Source organism: Oncorhynchus mykiss, chromosome 10, assembly GCF_013265735.2.
Source record: "Oncorhynchus mykiss isolate Arlee chromosome 10, USDA_OmykA_1.1, whole genome shotgun sequence".
NCBI lineage: Eukaryota > Metazoa > Chordata > Actinopteri > Salmoniformes > Salmonidae > Oncorhynchus > Oncorhynchus mykiss.
The window spans coordinates 18,042,424-18,066,984 of NC_048574.1; the positions used below are offsets into that span (position 1 = coordinate 18,042,424).

Below are 24,561 nucleotides of genomic sequence, written 5' to 3' on the forward strand. Positions count from 1 at the left end.
AAAGTTGTCTGTGACAGGAATCAAACACAGCATGTTAGCAAACCCTAACCCTTGAACCTAGCTCCTAACCTTAACCCCTAATTCCTAGCCTAGCATGTGAAAGGCATGATGGACATCCACAAATGAAAACCATACTAAATGTTGTCTCGGATTTACGTATAGAATAATACGACATTCCCTGAGACCAAGTTGTAACCAGAGGTTAGACGATGTTGCTCACCTGGAATTTAAAATGTAATCAATAGCCTACATTTGCTTATGGCTCAACGAATGTATAGGCTACATGCAACATGTTATAAGAATTTACGAAATGTTTTCGATACTAATTCACAAATTGATTTGAAAAAAAAAAATACATGATGGGCTACACATGCACACTGTCCATCTCATTGAATAAACGATGCAATGTGTGCGTCAGACTGAGGTCTGATGAGGGTACCACGTGATTGAAATTTGGTTCATGCCACTTTCAGTTGTGCGTGTGGAATCCTTAGATCGAGGGAGAACGATCTCTGTAGCAACTGCCTTTGAGAAAGTCGCCTTTTTACTGTTAAAACCTACTGTACCGGACACAACGCATACGAGGAGTATGTATTAGCAATTTCTCTTTATTCCCTTAACCAGACGAGCGGCAACGAATGCGTAAATGGCCAACGCTGAGCAGGATAGTACGAAACAATGAAGTCGAACTACCCGTGAGTTTTTAACCACAGTTAGGGGATGGATTTGGACTACTGCCGCAGATTTAGTAACTATGGTCAACATTCTTGTGTCTGAGGACGTGTAGAAGGAAGATTTTAGGTAGCCTAACATCGACACGTGGTACATCGACTGCCGTTTAAAATCTGGGAACTAGATGAACTATCATATCACTGCATGGATCAAATGCAGTGACTTGGGTTGGGAAACGTTGTGATAGTTTTGGAAACGAGGAATCTCACAGCCTATCCAATATTATTAGTCGAGTTTCTTTAGTATAGCCTTTTAATCCTGGATTTTCCATGCTTACTAAAGATTCGTCTCGCCTGTGTACTGGATAACTTTTTAAGAAAGGCAGGAGGCACCCGTCTTTAAACCCGAACCGGTGTTGCCTTCCGCACAGTGAAGACCGACGGACGGACTCTCCATTAATCGCGTTTGTTGGCTAAATTGTTGCATCCGGTGTTGGTTGTCTTTTATTTATTTTTTTAATTGGCCCAGTCGTGGAAATCAACAACCGCACTCCAGTTTCAGGACCGTTTGAAAAACACAACGTTTATCTTTCTGTAGGCTAAGGGAATCAGAGTTGTATCTCAGGCACTTCAATTTATACCACCATCAAATCTCTCAGCCTTTATCCTACTGAGCGCGGAGGAATTCAACATCAAATAGTATATTTGTTTGCCACGTATTTGTGAACAATAGCGCATTTGTTGAATTTATTAACCATTTGACTTGGCTTCATATTTGGAACATACATTGTGGAATACTTAATTGAGGGCGCAATTGAGCCACTTAATCCGGATACATGTAACTTTCTTCTGCCGCTTGGTGCTCCTTTAGAAAGAGAAGAGGTCTTCGTCATGCCTTGCGTTTTACCAGAAAGCCAATCAGACAATTGTCAGATTTGACATAGTAGACAGATTCAGTAAGGCTACACCACCATATATTGTAAACAATTGAACTTGACTCTCGAAGAACCTGCCACGGGCAAACACCGGTCGGAAGCTATATTTGAAGACTCCTGTATTCACGATTGCTTACTGGATTTACCGTGATATCTACGATGTCAATTTTACCATCTTGCAAAGGAACTCTGCTGCTCTGTGTGGTGCTAATTTCGAATGGTAAGTGCCTAACCGAGCGACATGGCTATTCGCCAGAATGATAAGCCTATGTTCGATTATGACTGATGTATGTTGTAGGCTATGTCAAGTGAGATGCGATTCCAAGAAAGCAGCAAATACAGCAGAAGTGCCGCCTTTAATTCAGATTGGTTATGATCTCCACGCACAATATAAGACCCAAATGATGCAGTTTATTCATTTATTTTACCTTTATTTAACTAGGCAAGTCAGTTAACAAATTCTTATTTTCAATGACGGCCTAGGTTAATTAACTGCCTGTTCAGGGGCAGAACGACAGATTTGTACCTTGTCAGCTCAGGGATATGAACTTGCAACCTTTCGGTTACTAGTCCAACGCACTAGGCTACCCTGCCGCCCCAAAAATCGCAGTGAGGAGAAGTGTGCCAACTTAACTCGTCTTGACATGCACAGGATCGAAGGTTTTATTCCACCATGTTAATTGTCTATTTTTAGCTGTTTATGGTTAAATTATTCATGCATGTGAGGTATACAACCAGTTGTATGCTTTCATTGCAATGAATGGAGTTGTAGTTTTGGGGGTCTATATGGTCCACACGCATCTCTCCACAAGGTGGGGAGCAGGGCTGTGTAGCTTGCCACACTTAGATTAATGAGTACAGTTTTCTTTAACCATAATAATAGGAATATGATCAACAATTTGCTCTTCTACCTCCTATTTGTTGTGTATTTTGAGGAAATCTTGTCTTCCAACCGGCTCTCTGTCGAACCGTCAGGTTTAAAAAATATATAAAATGTGAAATGTTGTTTTACAGGTGTAACCATAGTAGTACTGCATCCCTGGAGAAAATTAGGGTGAAGTGCCTTGCTCAAGGGCAGATCGAGGCCCAACGCTCTTAAGTGCTGGAGGCTATGGCATGAGGATGAAACAACCACTGATTTTTAATTGGCTGATCTCTGCATTACCATTAGCGCAACCCTTAGAACCTCCCCTACATTGTGGACTTCAAAGCGTGAGCAATGCAAGCAATTTAACACTAGAACCGCTGGGCCTCGACAGCCCCCCCCTTCAAGTTAATGAGCAGTCATTCAGACTGCAACATTCTAACGGTGTAATTAAAACATTTCATTATAAAAAACATTTTTTTTATGAAGGCCTTGGGTAACATTATATTCTAACCTTTATTTTATTTCAGATCACACAAGCATTTTCTTTAGTTAGTTACTGTTGGCTATATGTAAGAACAAAAAAATCACAAATGCTAAAATTCAAGTGTTCAATTTTATTTGTGGTGTGCCATTTTCACAACTATGAAACAGAAAGCATTTGTGTTAGAACACGGTAACAGCTTAATTTTTTTTTATAACTATGGGAAAAAAAACATACCCCAACCACCAAGATGCAAGGTCAAAAGACACGGTAAAATTATGAAAACATCAGTAGCCTAAATATAAGTGCCAAGTGGTCTTCATAAATAGTGAAACTCGGCACAAAAGCGATAATGGCATTATGACTAGAAGTGTCTATGAAAGCAGTCAAATAGTTAATTGTTGCGTGCATCTTTATTCAATGGCACCATTTGGATTTAATTTAGCTGTTATCCCTTGTCCTAACAGTTGACACAATTTTGCTAACTTTCACTTGCTTGACACACTTTGACATACCTTTTGTTTCGTTCTAGTGCGTAATAGTCTCCGGTTCTCTTTGTGTCCCCATTGTCTTGTCATTCTTCAGCACCATTGGACAATGGCTCTGCAGGTGCCTTATTTTGCGCAAAGGGAGGTAGCTCCGTCTCACTTTGTTCATGGTGCTGGCCAGACTTGTTTTCTTCGCAAGCAACTTGTTCGCCAATGATAATGAAGTGAAATTTTCCATGGTGACATTTCTCCCCTTGCCAACATAAGGTTCCACAAGCCTCATCACCATATTCTCCAACACTCGCTCACCTGCTGCTGTGGAAATTTTCCCAAATATTGATAGCCGATCAACATGTACAGTTACGCACGCTCTCACTGTAGACTGCTTTGATTCGGTGGACTAATATAGGCTACATACCATTTTTAAGATTATAATTAGAATGGATCAATAGAATGGCCTGCCCTGTTCTTCATCACAATTTGTGATTACGTAATCATTTGCTTCCCCTTGCTCATCAACTCACCCACTCACCCATTCTCCCCCTTTCTACCCATCATACTTTACTTAATTGATTTAGTCTCTTATGTGTGAAAATAGTTTCAGTATAGTTTTGAGGCAATTACTTGAGGTGATTCTCAGCTGGGCACTTTAAACTTTAGGAGGAAGGAGCTGCAGCAGGCCCTGCTGTTGTGAGGAGGGGCAACAGGAGGGCATGTCATTTTTTCTTTATGCTTTCCCCCTGAGACTGGTTTTAACTCTAGTTCTGTTTGTGATATTATAATTATTACACCAACAGTGTATTCATATAGACTTATTTAGGAAACGTGATGGACGGAGGGGGGCATGACTTAAAAATGGCAGAGTAATTTTTTAAATAATAATGAGCAGTCAAAATGACTGCTTTAGCGGTTCTAGTGTTAAACAAGGAAATTACTTAGCAAAATCTCATTGTACGCATCTTAGAAATACTGTAGTTTTCACATGCCTGAACTCAATTGGGCATCCCTAAAATAATGGCTAATGTGATAGAACATTAATTTTGATTGGCAATTTAAACCATTTTTCAAAGTCCCATTTAATACAGCTGTAGCTGGCTCGCTCCCTCTCCCACCTCCATTTTAAGACACAGCCCTTTCAAGTGCAATTGAGCCTGGGGACCAGGCAATAATAATAAATAAAATAGTTTAGTCTGGGTAGGATGGGTGGAAGGCAACGCAATGAGTATGTCTGTAAGATGGTATAGCTTTTTGACCCTTTTTATTTAATCAGGTTTTGATCTTGATCTTTGCAGGCTTCAAATTATGTCATAGTAGACAGGTGATGTAAGGTGGTTGAACTAGGATCAGAGAAACACATTGTCTGTATGAGGTGGTCACATGGACAACAAAGGAAATGCACTTGATCAAACAGGTTTAAGGCCCCATTACCACTACAATAAGTGCATAAGAGGCAATCTGTAATTTCGATTAAGACATTAATGAGCGAACTAGGATGGATGTAGTCAAAACTCTTTGTTCAGCACTTTTGAAATGTACGACAACCAAACACAGGCCGTTCTTAAAATATTCTCCCTGTACACCAAGTCAGAACCGTAGGGTAAATAAAGGGGGCATATAAGCAGACAATGAAAGCTTTTATCTTCATATTTGATGATATTTCTCTAAGGATAGACTAAATGTGCACCAACAAGTCAGAACAGTAGGTACAATTTAAGAGGTGAAAATACACCAAATTATTAGGGTGAGGCACATGGGCTACTAACAGTTTACCACACAACATGCACTTAGTATTACTTTCTTAGCTACAGTATAGATATCTTCCTGGCATATTACATAATTAATGCAGCAGCATACAATTTTTGGACTCCCCTTGTTGTGCTGTTTAAGACTTGAAGAGGAAGGTGGCGCGGTGGTCCTTCTTGTGGGCTCTTGAACTTTAGGGTTGTATGACCGTTCAAAATGATTTCCCTCATCAGAGCTAGTTTTATCTGAGTTCCCAGTTGTCTTGAACCCACTGAAGTCTGAGATTTCCCAGATCAGAGTTTCCAGTTGTTTTGAACATGACAGAAGTCATGCTGGACTGACAGCATGGCCAATGTATTCAAACTTTTCTGGCCAATGGGGTCACCCCCTTTTTCGTGATATCGAATTGGTAGTTACGATCTTGTCTCACCGCTGCAATTCCCCCATGGACTCGGCGAAGGTCGCGAGCTAAGCCGCATTACTTATTGACACACCGTCCGCTTAACCCAGAAGCCAGCTGCACCAATGTGTTGGAGGAAACTGTCGAACTGACAACCGAAGTTGATCAACCAGCCCGCCCGCCACAAGGAGTCGCTAGAGCACGATGAAACAAGGACATCCCGGCCGGCCAAACCCTCCCCTAACCAATTGTGCACTGTCCCATGATGTGACACATCCTGGGATCTAACCTGAGGCTGCAGTGGTGCTTTAGCACTTATTGAATTTGCGATTTCCAACTTGTTTTTAATGTTTATGGCCGATGAGCACCGATACGTTTTATCTATAGTTTCTCATTTCTCTTCATGTGACAAGGATAAAAAATGATATGCCAGTAGATTGCCGACTTCATGCATGATGATGACTGCTTTCTAGCTAAGATTTTTAAATGATGTTGACATGATCAATCCAATCAAAGCTTTGGTAGATATTTGACGTAATTGTATCTGTGGCCATTGACCTTGAGCCTTCTTGGATGGACACTTCTAATGTAAATCTATGGCAGCACCCAAGGGGCTTGAGTTTTCGAGCTCTCCCCGTAGATTTTGTTTTGACGTAGGGTCCCATGAGTGACACCCTGAGCCAATCATTGCACAACTAGAGAACAATACCAACCCCTATGCTCCGTATTTTCTGCTGGCTTCCCCACCACCAGAGAAAGCACTGAGCTAGGCTGAAACACCTGCATTTTGGAGCTGCCTTACTCAAGAAACCAAAAAAGAGACCACGTTTGTATGTGGCTTCAACTCAATGATTTAGTATATTTTTATCTAAACAGGTAGGCCTCAAAACAGGTGTGCCCTAAATGACACATCGCCACTGTATCCTTGCCTTGCCTTAAGTTGACTGGCAACGCAACATTCTTGGTCCGCTCAAATATACCAGAAATATCACAGTAGCCAGTAAGCAGCGCAAACTATTTAACAAGCTGAGCAATTTTTCTAAAACTTATTACAATATTTGAATAATGCAACCAAACCATATTACTATTGAGTTATGCAACAATACACAAGCATTAGCAGACCATGAAAGGGTTTATTTTCTCATCTGTACACATTAAATTAGCTGACAATACACAGCTAACTCCTGCTAGCTAGCTAACATACTTCATGATTAAGTAATGTTAGGATATCAGTAAAAATTACCTTAGAAAAAAACAGGCTTCATTTTATCAATATCATGGAAGTAATTTTGAGGTAAAATGCAAATTGCGACTGAAAACGTGGGCAATTCCCTAGGGAGTTGCATCTTACCTGGACTTCGGGGGCTTGGTGTACTCAAGCAAAAAATAAAAACACAGATTTAAAGCTACGATGACAATTTCAGAATGTAACAAACAGGCTGTTAATACAATTTCAGGTAAAGACTTAAAACAAGTCTCATATGGGCAATGTTTTTACATTTCAGCTGTTCTGCTATAAAAAATCTTACTGTTAAGAGGGTAGGCTCAAGTCAATTCTGTTTACACTGTCCTGCTTAGAGGGGGGCAACTGTCGGGCAATTGTCATGCTCTACCTCCAGAGGTAGTGGTCGAGACGGACTGTTGCGGTGACCCTTTTTTTCCCCACTGTATGTTTTAATTTCTAAGGCTTTCTATGGTGTGTATCATTCACAACTAAAGTTGCCAAAACTCTAAATCTAACGCTCAACTTAGTCACTTCATATGCGCGCTCTCACTCCGGAATGAGAAAAATATCCTCTTTTATTATGCTAAGTTCAATTTTATTCTTCTTACTATAAAATCATATAATGTAAAAATGTCATGTGACTTATAAGCATATCTTGTCTGCTAAATTAACAAGCCTGCAGCCAATGACATGGAGCATAGTCAGATAAACAGTAGGCCAACTCTTATAAAATAAGAAATACATTTTTGTCGTTTCTTTAGAACCGCCTAAAATAAATAACGGATTAATTGTGACGTGTATCCAATGTATTTATCAGAGTTTGTTAAATTTACACTGAACCAAAATGTAAAAAATAAAGTTCACATGACTGGGAATACAGATATGCGTCTGTTGGTCAAAGATACGTTTTTAAAAAGGTAGGGGTGTAGAAAATATCTTTTCAGTATCTGGTGTGCAGCGTGACACCTCCTTCGCATAGAGTTGATCAGGCTGTTGATTGTGGCCTGTGGAATGTTGTCGTACACGTCGATCCAAAGGATCCCAAACATGCTCAAGGGGAGACAGGTCTGAGTATGCAGGCCATGGAAAAACTAAGACATTGTCAGCTTCCAGGGATTGTGTACAAAGCCTTGCGACATTGGGCTGTATATTATCATGCTGAAACATGAGGTGACGGTGGTGGATGAATGGCACGACATTAGACCTCAGGATCTCATCACAGCATCTGTGCATTCAAATTGCCATCGATAAAATGCAATTGTGTTCTTTGTCCGTAGCTTATGCCTGCCCATACCATAACACTGCCACCACCATAGGGCACTCTGTTCACAACGTTGTCATCCGCAAACCACTCGCCCACATGACGCCATACACTTGGGCTGCGATTGTGAGGCCAGTTGTACATACCGGGGTTGTAAGGCAGGTTGGATGCAATGCTAAATTATCAAAAACGATGGAGGCGGCTTATGGTAGAGAAACTAACATTCAGCTCTGGTGGACATTCCTGCAGTCCGCATGCTAATTGCACACTCTCTCAACTTGATACATCACTGGCATTGTGTTGTGTGACACAACTGCACATTTTACAGTGGCCTTTTATTGTCCCCAGTTCAAGATGCCCATGATGTTCCAAAGGCTGAAGCAGCTTGTATGCGTAGAGGCCTGGAGATGCTAAAAGTGTTTGTTAATTAACGGTCAGTTACCGTGAGACCGGCAGTCTTTTGTATGATTAACTGGCTGATAAAATATCGTGATCGCCAGTCCTAGTCGAGACGTGACAAGTTTGCAAGTTTACATTGCAGTATACACTACATGGTCAAAAGTATGTGGACACTGCTCGTCAAACATCTCATTAGAAAATCATGGTTATTAATATGAAGTTGGAACTCCCTTTGCTGCTATAACAGCCTCCACTCTTCTGGGAAGGCTTTCCACTACATGTTGGGACATTGCTGCAGGTACTTGTTTCCATTCAGCCAAAAGTGCATTAGTGAGGTCGGTCATTGATGTTGGGCAATTAGGCCTGGCTTTCAGTCAGCGTTCCTATTCAACCCAGAGTTGTTCGATGGGGTTGAGGTCAGGATTCTGTGCAGGCCGGTGTGGCAAAACTTTACTGATCTCGACAAACCATTTCTGTGTGGACCTTGCTTTGTGCATGGGGGCATTGTCATACTGAAACAGGAAAGGGCCTTCCCCAAACTGTCGTCACAAAGTTGAAAGCACAGAATCGGCTAGAATGTCATTGTATGCTGTAGCTTCAAGATTTCTCTTCACTGAAACTAAGGGGCCTAGGCCGAACTATGAAAAACAGCCCTAGACTATTTTTCCTCCTCCACTACTACCTCCACAGGTAGTGTTCCCCTGGCATCCTCTAAACCCAGATTCGTCTGTCGTGCTGCCAGATGGTGAAGCATGATTCATCACTCCAGAGAACGCATTTCCACTGCTCCAGAGTCCAGTGGCAGTGAGCTTTACACCAGTTGATGCTTGACATTAATCTTACAACATGCCCAAACCGCGTCCGCCATCGTGCACAAATTGATTGTGTCCCATCACACCAAACGCGATCACGACACGCAGGTTGAAATATCAAAACCAATTTAGGGACAGGTTGAAAAGCATTAAACATTAACCAGTTGCGACGAGCAAACCCGGATCCGGGATCCTATTTATAGCCTCAAGCTCATTACCATAATGCATCGTTAACCTGTTGAGTCTATGGGGGCGCTATTTCATTATTGGATAAAAAATCGTGCCCGATTTAAGCGCAATATTTTGTCACGAAAAGATGCTCGACTATGCATATAATTGACAGCTTTGGAAAGAAAACAGTCTAACGTTTCCAAAAGTGCAAAGATATTATCTGTGAGTGCCACAGAACTCATGCTACAGGCGAAACCAAGATGAAACTTCAAACAGGAAATGAGCAGAATTTCTGAAGCTCCGTTTTCCAATGTTTTCGAATATATGGCTGTGAATGTAGCAGGAACGAGCCTGCGCTTTCTGTCGTTTCTTCAAGATGTCTGCAGCATTGTGACGTATTTGTAGGAATATCATTGGAAGATTGGCCATAAGAGACTACATTTTCCAGGGGTCCGCCCGGTGTCCTTTGTCTAAATTGGTGCGTAATCTTCAGTTGCGGGCATTTTCTCCTGGGATTCAGGACAGAAAGCACACTTCCACGAAGGATATATCATCGAAGAGATATGTGAAAAACACCTTGAGGATTGGTTCTAAACAACGTTTGCCATGTTTCAGTCGATATTATGGAGTTAATTTGGAAAAAAGTTTGGCGTATTGATGACTGGATTTTCGTTTTTTTTTGGTAGCCAAACGTGACGCACCAAACGGAGCGATTTCTCCTAAACAAATAATCTTTCAGGAAAAACTGAACATTTGCTATCTAACAGAGTCTCCTCATTGAAAACATTTGAAGTTCTTCAAAGGTAAATGATTTTATTTGAATGCTTTTCTGTTTTTTGTGAAAATGTTGTCTGCTGAATGCTAATACTAATGCTAACGCTAAATGCTACGCTAGCTAGCTACTGTTACACAAATTATTGTTTTCCTATGGTTGAGAAGCATATTTTGAAAATCTGAGATGACAGTGTTAACAAAAGGCTAAGCTTGAGAGCTAGCATATTTATTTCATTTAATTTGCGATTTTCATGAATAGTTAACGTTGCGTTATGGTAATGCGCTTAGGTCTATAAATAGGATCCCGGATCCGGGTTTGCTCGCCGCAACTGGTTAACTATTCATGAAAATCGCAAATGAAATAAATATGCTAGCTCTCAAGCTTAGCATTTTGTTAACAACACTGTCATCTCAGATTTTCAAGATATGCTTTTCAACCATAGCAAAACAAGCATTTGTGTAAATGTATTGACAGCTAGCGTAGCATTTAGCGTAGCATTGAGCGGGCAACATTTTCACAAAAACAAGAAAAGCATTCAAATAAAATCATTTACCTTTTGAAGAACTTCGGATGTTTTCAATGAGGAGACTCTCAGTTAGATAGCAAATGTTCAGTTTACCCAAAAAGATTCTTTGTGTATTAGAAATCGCTCCGTTTTGTACATCACGTTTGGCTACCAAAAAAACCCGAAAATTCAGTCATCAAAACGCCGAACTTTTTTCAAAATTAACTCCATAATATCGACTGAAACATGGCAAACCTTGTTTAGAATCAATCCTCAATGTGTTTTTCACATATCTCTCCGATGATATAATGTTCGTGGAAGTCTGGTTTCTCCTCTCTATCAAATGGAAAAATAGTTGCATCTGGCGTTTGCGCACCAATTTCGATGCAGGACACCAGGCGGTAAAGAGACCTGGTAAATGCAGTCTCTTATGGTCAATCTTCCAATGATATGCTCACAAATACGTCACAATGCTGCCGACACCTTGGGGAAATGGCAGAAAGTGTAAGCTCATTCCTGTCGCATTCACAGCCATATAAGGAGACAATGGAAAACAGCGCCTCAGAAATTTTGCTCATTTCCTGTTTGAAGTTTCATCTTGGTTTCGCCTGTAGCATCAGTTCTGGGGCACTCACGGACAATATCTTTGCAGATTTGGAAACGTCAGAGTTTTCTTTCCAAAGCTGTCAATTATATGCATAGTCGAGCATCTTTTCGTGACAAAATATTGCGCTTAAAACGGGAACGTTTTTCAAACAAAAATGAAATACTGCCCCCAGAGGTTCAAGAGGTTAATGGCAATTTAGCTAGCTAGCTTGCGATTGTTGGCTAATTCGCCCTATTTAGCTAACTTGCTTTTACTGGCTAATTTGTCCTGGAATTTAAATGTGCATTTCAGGTAAAATAACTCAACAAGGTCCTCTAATCAGACAAATAATCCATACGTAACGGTCAACCGACTCGTTTCTAGACATCTCTCCTCCTTCCAGACTTTTTCTTCTTTGGACTTTATATGGTGATTGGCATCTTTCATAATGAGGTGTATTATAGTAATGGGTGTTGCAACCGAGGACAGACTGTTTTTACGTGCTTTAGCACTCGACGGTTCTGTTCTATGAGCTTGTTTGGCCTACCACTTTGTGGCTGAGCCGATGTTGCGCCTAGAGGTTTCAACTTCCCAATAACAGAATTTACAGTTGACCGGGGCAGCTTTAGCAGGGCAGAAATATGACCAACTGACTTGATGGAAAGGTGGGGTCCTATGACTGTGTCGCGTTAAGTCACTGAGCTCTTCTGTAAGTCCATTCTACTGCCAATGTTTGTCTATGGAGATCACATGGCTGTGTGCTCGATTTTATCCTCCGGTCAGCAACTGGTGTGTCTAAAATAGCAAAATCCACTATTTTCAAGGGGTGTGTGTAGCAGAAGCTATTTTTTTTAACTCAAGTGTGAAGACCCTCTGAGTGGTACGGTGTGACTCAAATGGCAAACAAGAGACGTGCACTTATCGTATTTGCACAACAATCCATCAATCGCCGAACAATATAAATCTACATAACAAAACGAAAGATACGTTGGTGGCCACACACCACACTCATTCCAAACTCAGTCAATAATTAATCTCTAGTTCCATTCTGGTATGGTTGAAAGAGGACTAATTGTTGCAGGTGGTGGCATTTTTAAAGTGGTATCCCTGCCTTTATCAAGGTGGGCGTTATTGGTACTGATGAGTGGGAGTGAGGTGTGTTTCTGCTAATGAAGAGAGAGCTGATGCATACGGGTGTCTTGAACACTTACTGTCCAAGTTGATTTGGCTAGGTTTCATACAGAGTAATGAAACATCCAACCACCATGGTACATTACCTTTTGATTTCGCTGTTTTAATATTCAAGGTGATTTTTTTTTTTTTTGTTTTTTTTTGTTGTTTTATGAAAGACCACATATTGACGTTGAGGTCTATTGAATCAATAATTGCCCTGACTGTCATGCACACAGTTGCATTGCACCATTGAGGTGCATACACACTGAATATCTCAATCCAATTAATTTTCTGTGGAGCTCATTTAGATCAACAGGAACAAGCACGCTGATTCTGCTGTCTCAGGTTATGCTAATGCTCGATTGAGAATAAAGCTTGTCAAATAAGGGCTTACCTTCTGATTTTGATATTCCACGTTGAGGCAGACCTAAATGCTGACCAAAAAAAGTTTTTTGAACCTTTTACCACTTTTTCTCCCCAATTTCGTAATATCCAATTGATTTGATAGTCTTGATATCCAATTAATTGATAGTCTTGTCCCATCGCTCGGGAGAGGTGTGCCCCCCCCCCCCCCCCCCCCCAAAAAAAAAAAACACGACCTCGCCAAGCTGCACTGCTTCTTGACATAGTGCTTGCTTAACCCAGAAGCCGGCCGCACCAATGTGTCGGAGAAAACCCTGAACAGCTAGCGACTGGTCAGCGTTCCTGCGCCCAGCCCGCCACAAGGAGTCACTAGAGCGCGATGGGACAAGGACATGCCGGCTGACCAAACACCCTCCCTAACAATGATGGGCCAATTGTGCACCGCCTCATGGCTCTCCCGGTTGTGGCCGGATGCGACACCACCAGGAGATTGAACCAGGGTCTGTAGTGACGCCTCTAACATTGCGATGCAGTGCCTTAGACCGCTGTGCCACTCGGGAGCCTATGGTACCTTAGTCATCTGTTATTTTTATCCCCTATTCTTTATCATGAAGTTGCTGACCTTTAATTTTTCAAGGTGCTTATGTTCAGGCCTTTGATTGCAATTAAAACCGTCCTATAGTGTGATTTCCCCAATGACATTCCATAGTTTCTCAAATCCCTCTGCTTTGAATAGTGATGAAAATAGTAATTGTAATGAACCCTCTTCCCAAGAGACTGGAAGAAACATCAGAGGGAGATGCAGGTCTCTGAATCAAGTCTATAAACCCGTGATCTTTAAATATATCAGGGGTCATATGTATCAGGTGTCTGAGTAGGAATTCTAGGATCAGCCCCCCCTGTCAGTGTAATTTTATTTATTGTGATCTAAAAGGCCAAACTAAATTTGCACTCCTATTGAGACTCTTGCAACATGGCCATGGTCTAACCTAACATTCAGGTTAAAGGGGAACTCCACTAAAAAACAACTTGATATTTTGGGACTGTTGATAGTCCCAAAATGCATTTTGCTTCATCATGATGATGTGGCTGGTGGTACTTCGATTATTGAAAGTCCAGTATCTAAAACGTGACTGACATTACAAACATTTTGGGACTGTAAGAACAGTGTACTAATGACAAAAATACCAAAATGTGTTTTTTAGGTGAGTTCCCCTTTTTAACCTTGCACGAATCTCAATAGGAGTGCTGATTTTAGTTCTGCTTTTTAGATCAGAGGTAATACAGGTTTTTGTGCCTTCATTTTTTTTTAGGAGCTCTCAATTTCCCTAGTCTCATTTTCTGCACAAACCGAAACAAATGTACTTTTAAATATCATATACATCATCTTCAGGCGGTATTCACACCCATTGACTTTTTCCACATTTTGTTACAAAGTGGGATTAAAAGGGATTAGTGTGGATTGTTGACCAAAAAAAGTCAGTGGAAGAGATTCTAACTACATAAAAAATAATTAAATAAAACTCTTGATTTAGATAAGTAATCAACACCCTGAGTCAAAGGTTAGAATCACCTTTGGCAGCAATTCCAGCTTTTTGTCATTCTGGGTAAGTCTCTAAGAGCTCTCAACACCTGGATTGTACAATATTCTTCAAGCTCTGTAAAGTTGGTTGATAATTGCTAGACAGCCATTTTCAAGTCTTGCCATAGATTATAAACTATATACTATATACACTGCTCAAAAAAATAAAGGGAACACTAAAATAACACATCCTAGATCTGAATGAATGAAATATTCTTATTAAATACTTTTTTCTTTACATAGTTGAATGTGCTGACAACAAAATCACACAAAAATGATCAATGGAAATCAAATGTATCAACCCATGGAGGTCTGGATTTGGAGTCACACTCAAAATTAAAGTGGAAAACCACACTACAGGCTGATCCAACTTTGTAATGTCCTTAACTCCATAATATCAACAGAAACATGGCAAACGTTGTTTAGAATCAATCCTCAAGGTGTTTTTCACATATCTATTCGATGATAAGTCATTCGTGGCAGTTGGGTTTCTCCTCTGAAGCAAATAGAAAAATACACGCAGGTGGAGATTACGCAATAATTGCAACGGAGGACACCAAGCGAGCACCTGGTAAATGTAGTCTCTTATAGTCAATCTTCCAATGATATGCCTACAAATACGTCACAATGCTGCAGACACCTTGGGGAAACGACAGAAAGTGTAAGCTCATTCCTGGCGCATTCACAGCCATATAAGGAGACATTGGAACACAGCGCCTTCAAAATCTGGGGCATTTCCTGTTTGAAATTTCATCTTGGTTTCGCCTGTAGCATCAGTTCTGTGGCACTCACAGATAATATCTTTGCAGATTTGGAAACGTCAGAGTGTTTTCTTTCCAAAGCTGTCAATTATATGCATAGTCAAGGATCTTTTCATGACATAATATCTTGTTTAAAACGGGAACGTTTTTTTTATCCAAAAATTAAAAGAGCGCCCCCTATATCAAAGAAGTTAAAACAAGTCAAAATGAGGCTCAGTAGTGTGTGGCCTCCACGCGTTGTAGGGAGGTCATACAGGCACATGGGCATGCTCCTGATGAGGTGGCGGATGGTCTCCTGAGGGATCTCCTCCCAGACCTGGACTAAAGCATTCGCCAACTCCTGGACAGTCTGTGGTAACGTGGCATTGGTGGATGGAGCGAGACATGATGTACCAGATGTGCTCAATTGGATTCAGGTCTGGGGAATGGGCGGACCAGTCCATAGCATCAATGCCTTCCTCTTGCAGGAACTGCTGACACTCTCCAGCCACATGAGGTCTAGCATTGTCTTGCATTAGGAGGAACCCAGGGCCAACCGCACCAGCATATGGTCTCACAAGAGGTCTGAGGATCTCATCTCGGTACCTAATGGCAGTCAGGTTACCTCTGGCGAGCACATGGAGGGCTGTGCGGCCCCCCCAAAAAATGCCACCCCACACCATGACTGACCCACCGTCAAACCGGTCATGCTGGAGGATGTTGCAGGCAGTTCTCAACGGCATCTCCAGACTGTCACGTCCGTCACATGTGCTCAGTGTGAACTTGCTTTCATCTGTGAAGAGCACAGGGCGCCAGTGGCGAATTTGCCAATCTTGGTGTTCTCTGGCAAATGAAAAACGTCCTGCACGGTGTTGGGCTGTAAGCACAACCCCCCACCTGTGGACGTCGGGCCCTCATATCACCCTCATGGAGTCTGTTTCTGACCATTTGAGCAGACACATGCACATTTGTGGCCTGCTGGAGGTCATTTTGCAGGGCTCTGGCAGTGCTCCTCCTGCTCCTCCTTGCACAAAGGCGGAGGTAGCGGTCCTGCTGCTGGGTTGTTGCCCTCCTACATCCTCCTCCACGTCTCCTGATGTACTGGCCTGTCTTCTGGTAGCGCCTCCATGCTCTGGACACTACGGTGACAGACACAGCAAACCTTCTTGCCACAGCTCGCATTGATGTGCCATCCTGGATGAGATGCACTACCTGAGCCACTTGTGTGGGTTGTAGACTCCGTCTCATGCTACCACTAGAGTTAAAGCACCGCCAGCATTCAAAAGGGACCAAAACATCAGCCAGGAAGCATAGGAACTGAGAAGTGGTCTGTGGTCCCCACCTGCAGAACCACTCCTTTTTTGGGGGTGTCTTGCTTATTGCCTATAATTTCCACTTGTTGTCTATACCATTTGCACAACAGCATGTGAAATTTATTGTCAATCAGTGTTGCTTTCGAAGTGGACAGTTTGATTTCACAGAAGTGTGATTGACTTGGAGTTACATTGTGTTGTTTAAGTGTTCCCTTTATTTTTTTGAGCAGTGTATATAGCTACTCCTGAACATTGAATGTCATCTTGGTAGGGTCCTCTAGTGTATATTTGGCCTTGTGTTTCAGGTTATTGTCCTGCTGAAAGGTGGATTTGTCTCCCAGTGTCTGTTGGAAAGCAGACTTAACCAGGTTTTCCTCTAGGACTTTGCCTGTGCTTAGCTCTAGTCCATTTATTTTTTATCCTAAAAGCTCCCTTGTCCTTGCTGATGACAAGCATACCAATAACATGATGCAGCCACCACCATGCTTGAAAATAGGAAGAGTGGTACTCTGGATTTACCACAAAAAAAATGCATTGTATTTGGGGAAAAAAGTTATTTCTTTGCTACTATATTTGCAGTATTTAGTGCATTATTGCAAACAGGATGCACATTTTTGAATATTTTTATTCTGTACCGGCTTCCTTATCTCTCTGTCAATTAGGTTAATATTGTGGGGTAACTACAATGTTTGCCCATCCTCTGTTTTCTCCTATCACAGCCATTTAAACTCTAACTGTTTTAAAGTCACCATTGGCCTCATGGTGAAATCCCTGAGCGGTCTCCTTCTCCATCAAACAATTTTAGGAAGGACTCCTCTGAAGTGACTGGGTGTATTGATACACCATCCAAAGTGTAATGAATAACTTCACCATGCTCAAAGTGATATTCCCATCTCCCCATAGGTGCCCTTCTTTGAGAGGCATTGGAGAACCTCCCTGGTCTTTGTGGTTGAATCTGTGCTTGAAATACTTTGCTTGACTGAGGGACCTTACAATTATCTGTATGTGTATGGTACAGAGATGGGTAGTCATTTAAAAATCACGTTAAACATCATTATTACACACAGTTAGTCCATGCAATTTGTCTGACTTAAGCAAATGTTTTGCTCCTGAAGTTTAGGCTTGCCATGACAAAGGGGTTGAGTACTTATTGCCTCAAGACATTTCAGCTTTTAATTTAATTAATTTGTAAAAATTGGCTAAACAATTCCATGTTGACATTATGGGGTATTTGTTTGTGTAGATCAGTGACACAATCTACATTTTTAATAAATAAATGTGGGCTGTAAGGCAACAAAATGTGGAAAAAGTCAAGAGGTGTGAATACTTTTCTGAAGCTACTGTAAATATTTCTGTTCTCTCCCACTCAGGGTTAGGATGTGCCCTTCCATCCCAGGTACTGCACAGAGGGAAGCACTACATCACACACACTCAATTAAATGGTTTTACTGGTCTGCAAAGTCACTAGATTTTGCAATCTATTCCCTGCAAGAGGGAACCCTGAAGCCATTGGTCGGTATTGCCTCCCATTGCTTGGGTTATCTACTCTCGCCTTGGCCAGTGGAGGCGAAGCTGTCAAAAGCAATTCCACTAAGGGATCACTCATGATCTGGCGCAAACTCTATCCTGCCCCTCCCCCCCCACCCCGTGTTTAGGTTCTAGCACTACACAGCTGTTTCAAATAACCAACTCATCAAGCTTTGATTATTTCAGAACAAAATTTGCTCCCGCTTGGGGTGGCCTCAGGACTCACTTTCTGGGGATATTATTTTGTTTACCATATTTTCAGTAGTTTAATGGTGTTTGTAGACTTTGTTTACCACAAGACAGACTTGGAAACAATTTGTATAAAATTGTCTCTGGAGTCCAGTGAACTTGATGGTTAAATTGTTTTGCTTCATTAACACTTGTCAGTAAAATGCACTGCACAAAAATAGTAATGCAATAATTTAAGAGTTACAGTTCATATACGGAAATCGGTTGATTGAAATAAATTCATGAAGCCCTAATCGATGGATTTCACATGACTGGGAATACAGATATGTTGGTCACCGATACCTTAAGGTAGGGGCGTGGATCAGAAAACCTGTCAGTATCTGGTGTGACAACCATTTGCCTCATGCAGCGCGACATCTCCTTCCCATGAAGTTGATCAGGATGTTGATTGTGGAATGTTGTCCCACTCCTCTTCGCTGTGTGAAGTGGCTGGATGTTGGCAGGCACTGGAAGAGTCATACACGTTGATCCAGAGCATCCCAAACATGCTCAATGGGTGACACATCTGGTGAGTAAGCAGGCCATGGAAGAACTGGGACATTTTCAGCTTCCGGGAATTGTGTACAGGTCTTTGAGACATTGGGCCTTGCATGATTATGCTGTAACGAGGTGATGGCAGGTGGATGGATGGCACGACAATGGGCATTAAAATTGCCATTTGGTTTTAAAATTCAAATGTGTTTGTTGTCCGTAGCTTATGCATGCCCATACCATAACTGCACGCCACCATGAGGCACTGTTCACAACTTTGACAAGAGCAAACCGCTCGGCCACACAATGCCATTCACGCCGTCTATCTGCCCAGTACGTTTGAAACAGATTCATTCCCCGAGGAGGATGTTTCTACAGCGTGCCAGTGGCCATTTGCCCACGAAAGTCAGTTATGAACTGCAGTCAGGTCAAGACTCTGGTGAGGATGACGAGCATGCGGAATGAGCTTCCCTGAGATGTTTTCTGACAGTTTGTGCAGAAATTCTTCGGTTGTGCAAACCCACATTTTCATCTGCTGTCTGTGTGGCTGGTCTCAGACAATCCTGCAGGTGAAGAAGCCAGATTATTTAAGTCATGGGTTTTGCTGTGGCAGTCATGAAATTGTCAGCTGGTGATTGTCAAGGAAATTAACTGCCTGTCTGACGGAAATCAACCGTTTAATTAACAAACACTTAGCATCTTCTGCCTTCCACGCATAGCATACAAGCCACTGATGCAGACATTTACATTTTAAAGTCTAAATCCATGTAATATAGCCTACACATCACAATAAATCCATTATTTTAGACGGGTCTAAAGAAACATGATATGAAGAAAATGTCTATTTCAGAAGAACAGAATACCATACTCTGCGTTGTACTTATGTAATAGCCAGATCAAGGCCTAACATATGGCTGTGGGCTACACTAGTTCATTTGGCAGACAATTCCGTGGCATTATTTTATATTATGAAGAATACAATTGAACATAACTGAATAAAATAGAAAGGATATTTTCTCCAAACGATTTGAGGGAGTGTGTACATGCAGCTATTCTGTGTTTATCGGTTAACAAAGAAACAGGCACTCCTATATGCTTAATTTAATAAAATAGAAAGGATATTTTCTCCAAACAATTTGAGGGAGTGTGTACATGCGGCTATTCTGTGTTGTGATACAAATGTTGGGCTGTATGTTTTGATTTTTAATAAATTTATAGGCTGCATGATGCAACTTTTTAATGATTTAAAAAAAGTTGCAAGTAAGGCAAGAGCTCTGCTTTGTTGTTTTGCGTAGGCTGTACCCACTTCATTAAACTCGTTCACAATTTGACAAGCACTTGATAATGCCTCGAATTTCCAGGCTGCATCCCCTTTGTGTGGCCATAATCCCCCTAAAATAAAAACCTTGCCCTTTGTGGCCGTTGTGCCCTTGGGCTGAATATAATCATTAAAATTCTCTACTCCCCACATGATCTGGTCTTTCTCACAGGCTACAAGTGTAGACCTGTAGACCAACACATCGGGGATGCAACTGCACGCGTCCTTATCCAATGCCGAGGCGCAAATTGAAGATGTTGGAAGTACTGTCCATATTTACTTTTTGTCAGTCAACAAGATGAGTAGGCCTAACGTACAGCAAAAGCACTAGCCTAGGGCAATCTACTATCCTCCATTGTACAAAAGTTTAACTTTTCTGTGCAAGAAATAAATGTTCCAAACCTTGTCTAGGACAGTTGTGGGATACGATAGATCCCAAATTAATATCACCAATAGCATCAAAAAAAAACAGTTTTAAGCAATGAGCCCAATGCCACAGATGAGAACGTTTAGCTAACATGTTAAATTATTAGGCTATTTTTTTCACATAAGTACAGCAATGTGCTTTTATAGCGGTAGGCTATAAATGCGAAGCTACTATTTGCAGGAAAACACCATTCTCAAGTGACTACAAATGGGATTATGCATGTAATGCTTTTACTATAAAGGTACATTTTTATGGTGAAAATGATCTTCCCCAAACTTGAAACTCACTTGCTGCATACAGTGGGGCAAAAAAGTATTTAGTCAGCCACCAATTGTGCAAGTTCTCCCACTTAAAAAGATGAGGCCTGTAATTTTCATCATAGGTACACTTCAACTATGACAGACAAAATGAGAAAAAAAATTCCAGAAAATCACATTGTAGGATTTTTTATGAATTTATTTGCAAATTATGGTGGAAAATACGTATTTGGTCACCTACAAACAAGCAAGATTTCTGGCTCTCACAGACCTGTAACTTCTTCTTTAAAAGGCTCCTCTGTCACCCACTTGTTACCTGTATTAATGGCACCTGTTTGAACTTGTTATCAGTATAAAAGACACCTGTCCACAATCTCAAACAGTCACACTCCAAACTCCACTATGGCCAAGACCAAAGAGCTGTCAAAGGACACCAGAAACAAAATTGTAGACCTGCACCAGGCTGGGAAGACTGAATCTGCAATAGGTAAAATCAACTGTGGGAGCAATTATTAGGAAATGGAAGACATACAAGACCACTGATAATCTCCCTCGATCTGGGGCTCCACGCAAGATCTCACCCCGTGGGGTCAAAATGATCACAAGAACGGTGTGCAAAAATCCCAGAACCACACGGGGGGACCTAGTGAATGACCTGCAGAGAGCTGGGACAAAAGTAACAAAGCCTACCATCAGTAACACACTACGCCGCCAGGGACTCAAATCCTGCAGTGCCAGACGTGTCCCCCTGCTTAAGCCAGTACATGTCCAGGCCCGTCTGAAGTTTGCTAGAGAGCATTTGGATGATCCAGAAGAAGATTGGGAGAATGTCATATGGTCAGATGAAACCAAAATAGGACTTTTTGGTAAAAACTCAACTCTTCGTGTTTAGAGGACAAAGAATGCTGAGTTGCAAATATTTTTTTGCCCCACTGTATGTCTATCAGTTAGGCTCTACACCCTTTGTAAAGCAGATTTGTGCTTTATTTTAAGAAGTTATTAGGTCACTTTAGTTGTGATACAAACCTTATAAAAACATATAGGCCTATGGGCTAGGCTACATGAGGTGTGCGACTATGATTTGAAAAGTCTCCAAAAAAAGCATGCACTGTTTGACTTAAGCTGGGCATCATTCACAAGTGATGGGCTGATTTATTTTCACCCATCAGACTGTTCTTGATTTAATCTTGTCTTTACATATACTAAATAATTTGTGACATTTGTTTTGATTTACAATGGACCAATTTACAATACAATCACTCTGTTTTCTCACGCAATTGCAGCCTATAGAAATGTTGTGCAACATGAGCTCATGGGCTTTCATGAAGTGTTTGATTTGATTGCATTGATGTCAGTGAACAGAGGGACAATAGAGTGCAGAGTACCAGGTGGTTAGTGAGCATTAGTAGCCTACCAAACCTGCTAGCAGGGATGTAAACAAATTTGTGCACAACATTTTAGAACAATGTGATTTTTGTGCGTATGGAAAATGTCTGGGATCTCTTATTTCAGCTCATGAAACATGGGACGAACTTTACGTGTTGCGTTTTATTTTTGTTCAGTATAGAATGATTGTTGTCTAAGGTTAGCCCAAAATAGATGTGTTTTGTTCTCTATTTCCAGTGTAAGAACATACCTGTGAAGCGGGGTGAAAGGTTGTAAATGAAAGTGGTACACCAATAAAATAGATTCATCACACTTGATATTCCAATGCAGGCTTATTTAGGTAGGGGTGACTTAAAAAGAACATTGACAAATGTCCTCACAGCCCCAACACCCTTTTCTCTGTCATAGTACATTCTAAGATTAATCTTATCAACTAATTTGCATTATATGAATATATGTTTGTCTTGGACGGGATCAGAACTCTCATGTTCTGTCGGGAACAACTATTAATTTTGACGGTGAAAGTATTTATTGCACCAAATATGTCAGCACGCATCCAAAGAAGACCGGTATATGAGCCATGTTATTACAAAGATGCCAGTTTATTATATGTCTCCCTAAATCCTCTGTCAGTGGTTGATTAGTAATGTGAGGAGGCATTGAAAGTCTCTCCTGAACATGCATGCACTGCCTTCGGTTTCTGGGTCCAATGCAACCCTTTATGTCAATATCAAATCATTTCTGGGTAACAATTAACTACTATTGTGGTTGTTTTCAATGAAAAAAAATAGCTTCTTTGCAAATAGAAATTTCTCAAGCAAGAATTTTGTTAGGACTGTCTGTGGTGAACCTTATTGTGTGGAAGTATATACCTTAGCGCACACATTTAAAATAACGTTTTTGACTACACTGGACTTTAAAAAAATGTATTTAATGATTTGCACCAATTGGAAGATCATGACAATGGATATTTGGTTTACATTGAATCTGAGATGTTTAGTTAGGTTGGCCATGAGATCTTCCTGAACATATCAAATGGTGTTAATGTCTGGCTCATCTTGAGCTTTTTCAACTGCTGCTCTCTTATCCCACCCCAACCCAAACTATAGGTCTAGTCTTAAATACCTTTCAGAATGCCATCAAGCATGTCTAAGCCATAAAAAAATAGTATCTATGTTATCAAGGTGACATTGGGTATCTCTGATCTGTTAGCTTTGAATATCTACCATGTTTACTAGTCCTGTGGTATGTCTGAGCTGTCCTTCCTCTGTGGATTGATTGTCTGAGAGTGCTTTCACTGTCCGCTGCATAACATGCTTGAGGTGGAAGTGTTTTCGAAGTCATGATCGGTGTTTGCTTGGCACACCTCCTACCACTAGCCCATTTGCACAGAGCACACTGACACTGTGAATATGGACTATAGCTACCACGCTGCAGTCTCAATCCAGCCCAAATATATCCATTGGGAATTATAGCATTTGTTCTCTCAATCAACATCCTTTACTTTGTTTAATTTGACCCACTGACTAACATAAAGTTCAGTATTTTAGACCTTTTTAGTCTGGTTTCTTAACCTGACAGTATATGAGCCAGAATAAAAAAAAACCTCACGGACCTCCCGGTCGCGGCCGGTTACGACAGAGCCTGGGCGCGAACCCAGGGACTCTGATGGCACAGCTGGCGCTGCAGTACAGTGCCCTTAACCACTGCGCCACCCGGGAGGCTTGACCAGTAATTTTGACGTTAACATTCGAACAGTCTAATAAATACACTTATTATATTCTATCACAAAAATAATCATTTGGTTGCATTTATGAAGGGCTTAGGTAACATTAGAATACAATAACATTTTCCTTAGTATGTCACTGTATAAACGAAAAACCATTTTAACACATTTTAAGTGTTAAAATCCATTCTTATTTCATTTGGGCAGGTCTTAAACACTGAACATAAGAACATGTATTTCAAACAGAATAGCATATTCTAAGTTGTATGCTACTAGACTGTGCTTAGTAGCCTAGGCAATATGCTGCCTCAAGTGTTCAACACATGAACCACGGTTATTTTTGGAAAAAGTGTTGTTTTGATCTGCTCAATTCGGAAAGTTTGCCAAATGTAATGTTTTTTTTAAACCTTAGCATATGCCTTTTCTGATAGGCAATATAAATCAATGTTTTACTTGCATGAACCTGTATGATGTTTAGAAAAGTTTATTTTAGATAAGCTCTGTTCCCTTTGTCAATTAGCCTACACACGCTGCACTGTTCATCACTCTTCATTCAGGATTTCACAATTGATAATATTGTCCCCCATCAGACTATTGTCAATTTAAACTAGTCTTTAGGCTACATCCCATTATTACACTGTATCAAAATTCTAACAACGTCTGTGTGTGAATAGACTTATTTTGGAAGAGTCAAGGACGGAGGTGGACA

At 41.0% G+C, this 24,561-nt stretch overlaps 1 protein-coding gene across 1 annotated transcript in view; it reads left to right on the plus strand.

Moving 5' to 3' along the window:
* Nucleotides 1–447: 447 nt before the first annotated feature.
* tmem132e (transmembrane protein 132E) overlaps nt 448–24,561 on the plus strand; it is a 362,583-nt gene continuing 338,469 nt past the window's right edge. The window contains exon 1 of the mRNA XM_036989826.1: nt 448–1,826. Within this exon, the coding sequence (XP_036845721.1) occupies nt 1,766–1,826 (61 nt within the window). The 5' untranslated portion in view covers nt 448–1,765. The remainder of the gene's footprint in view (nt 1,827–24,561) is intronic.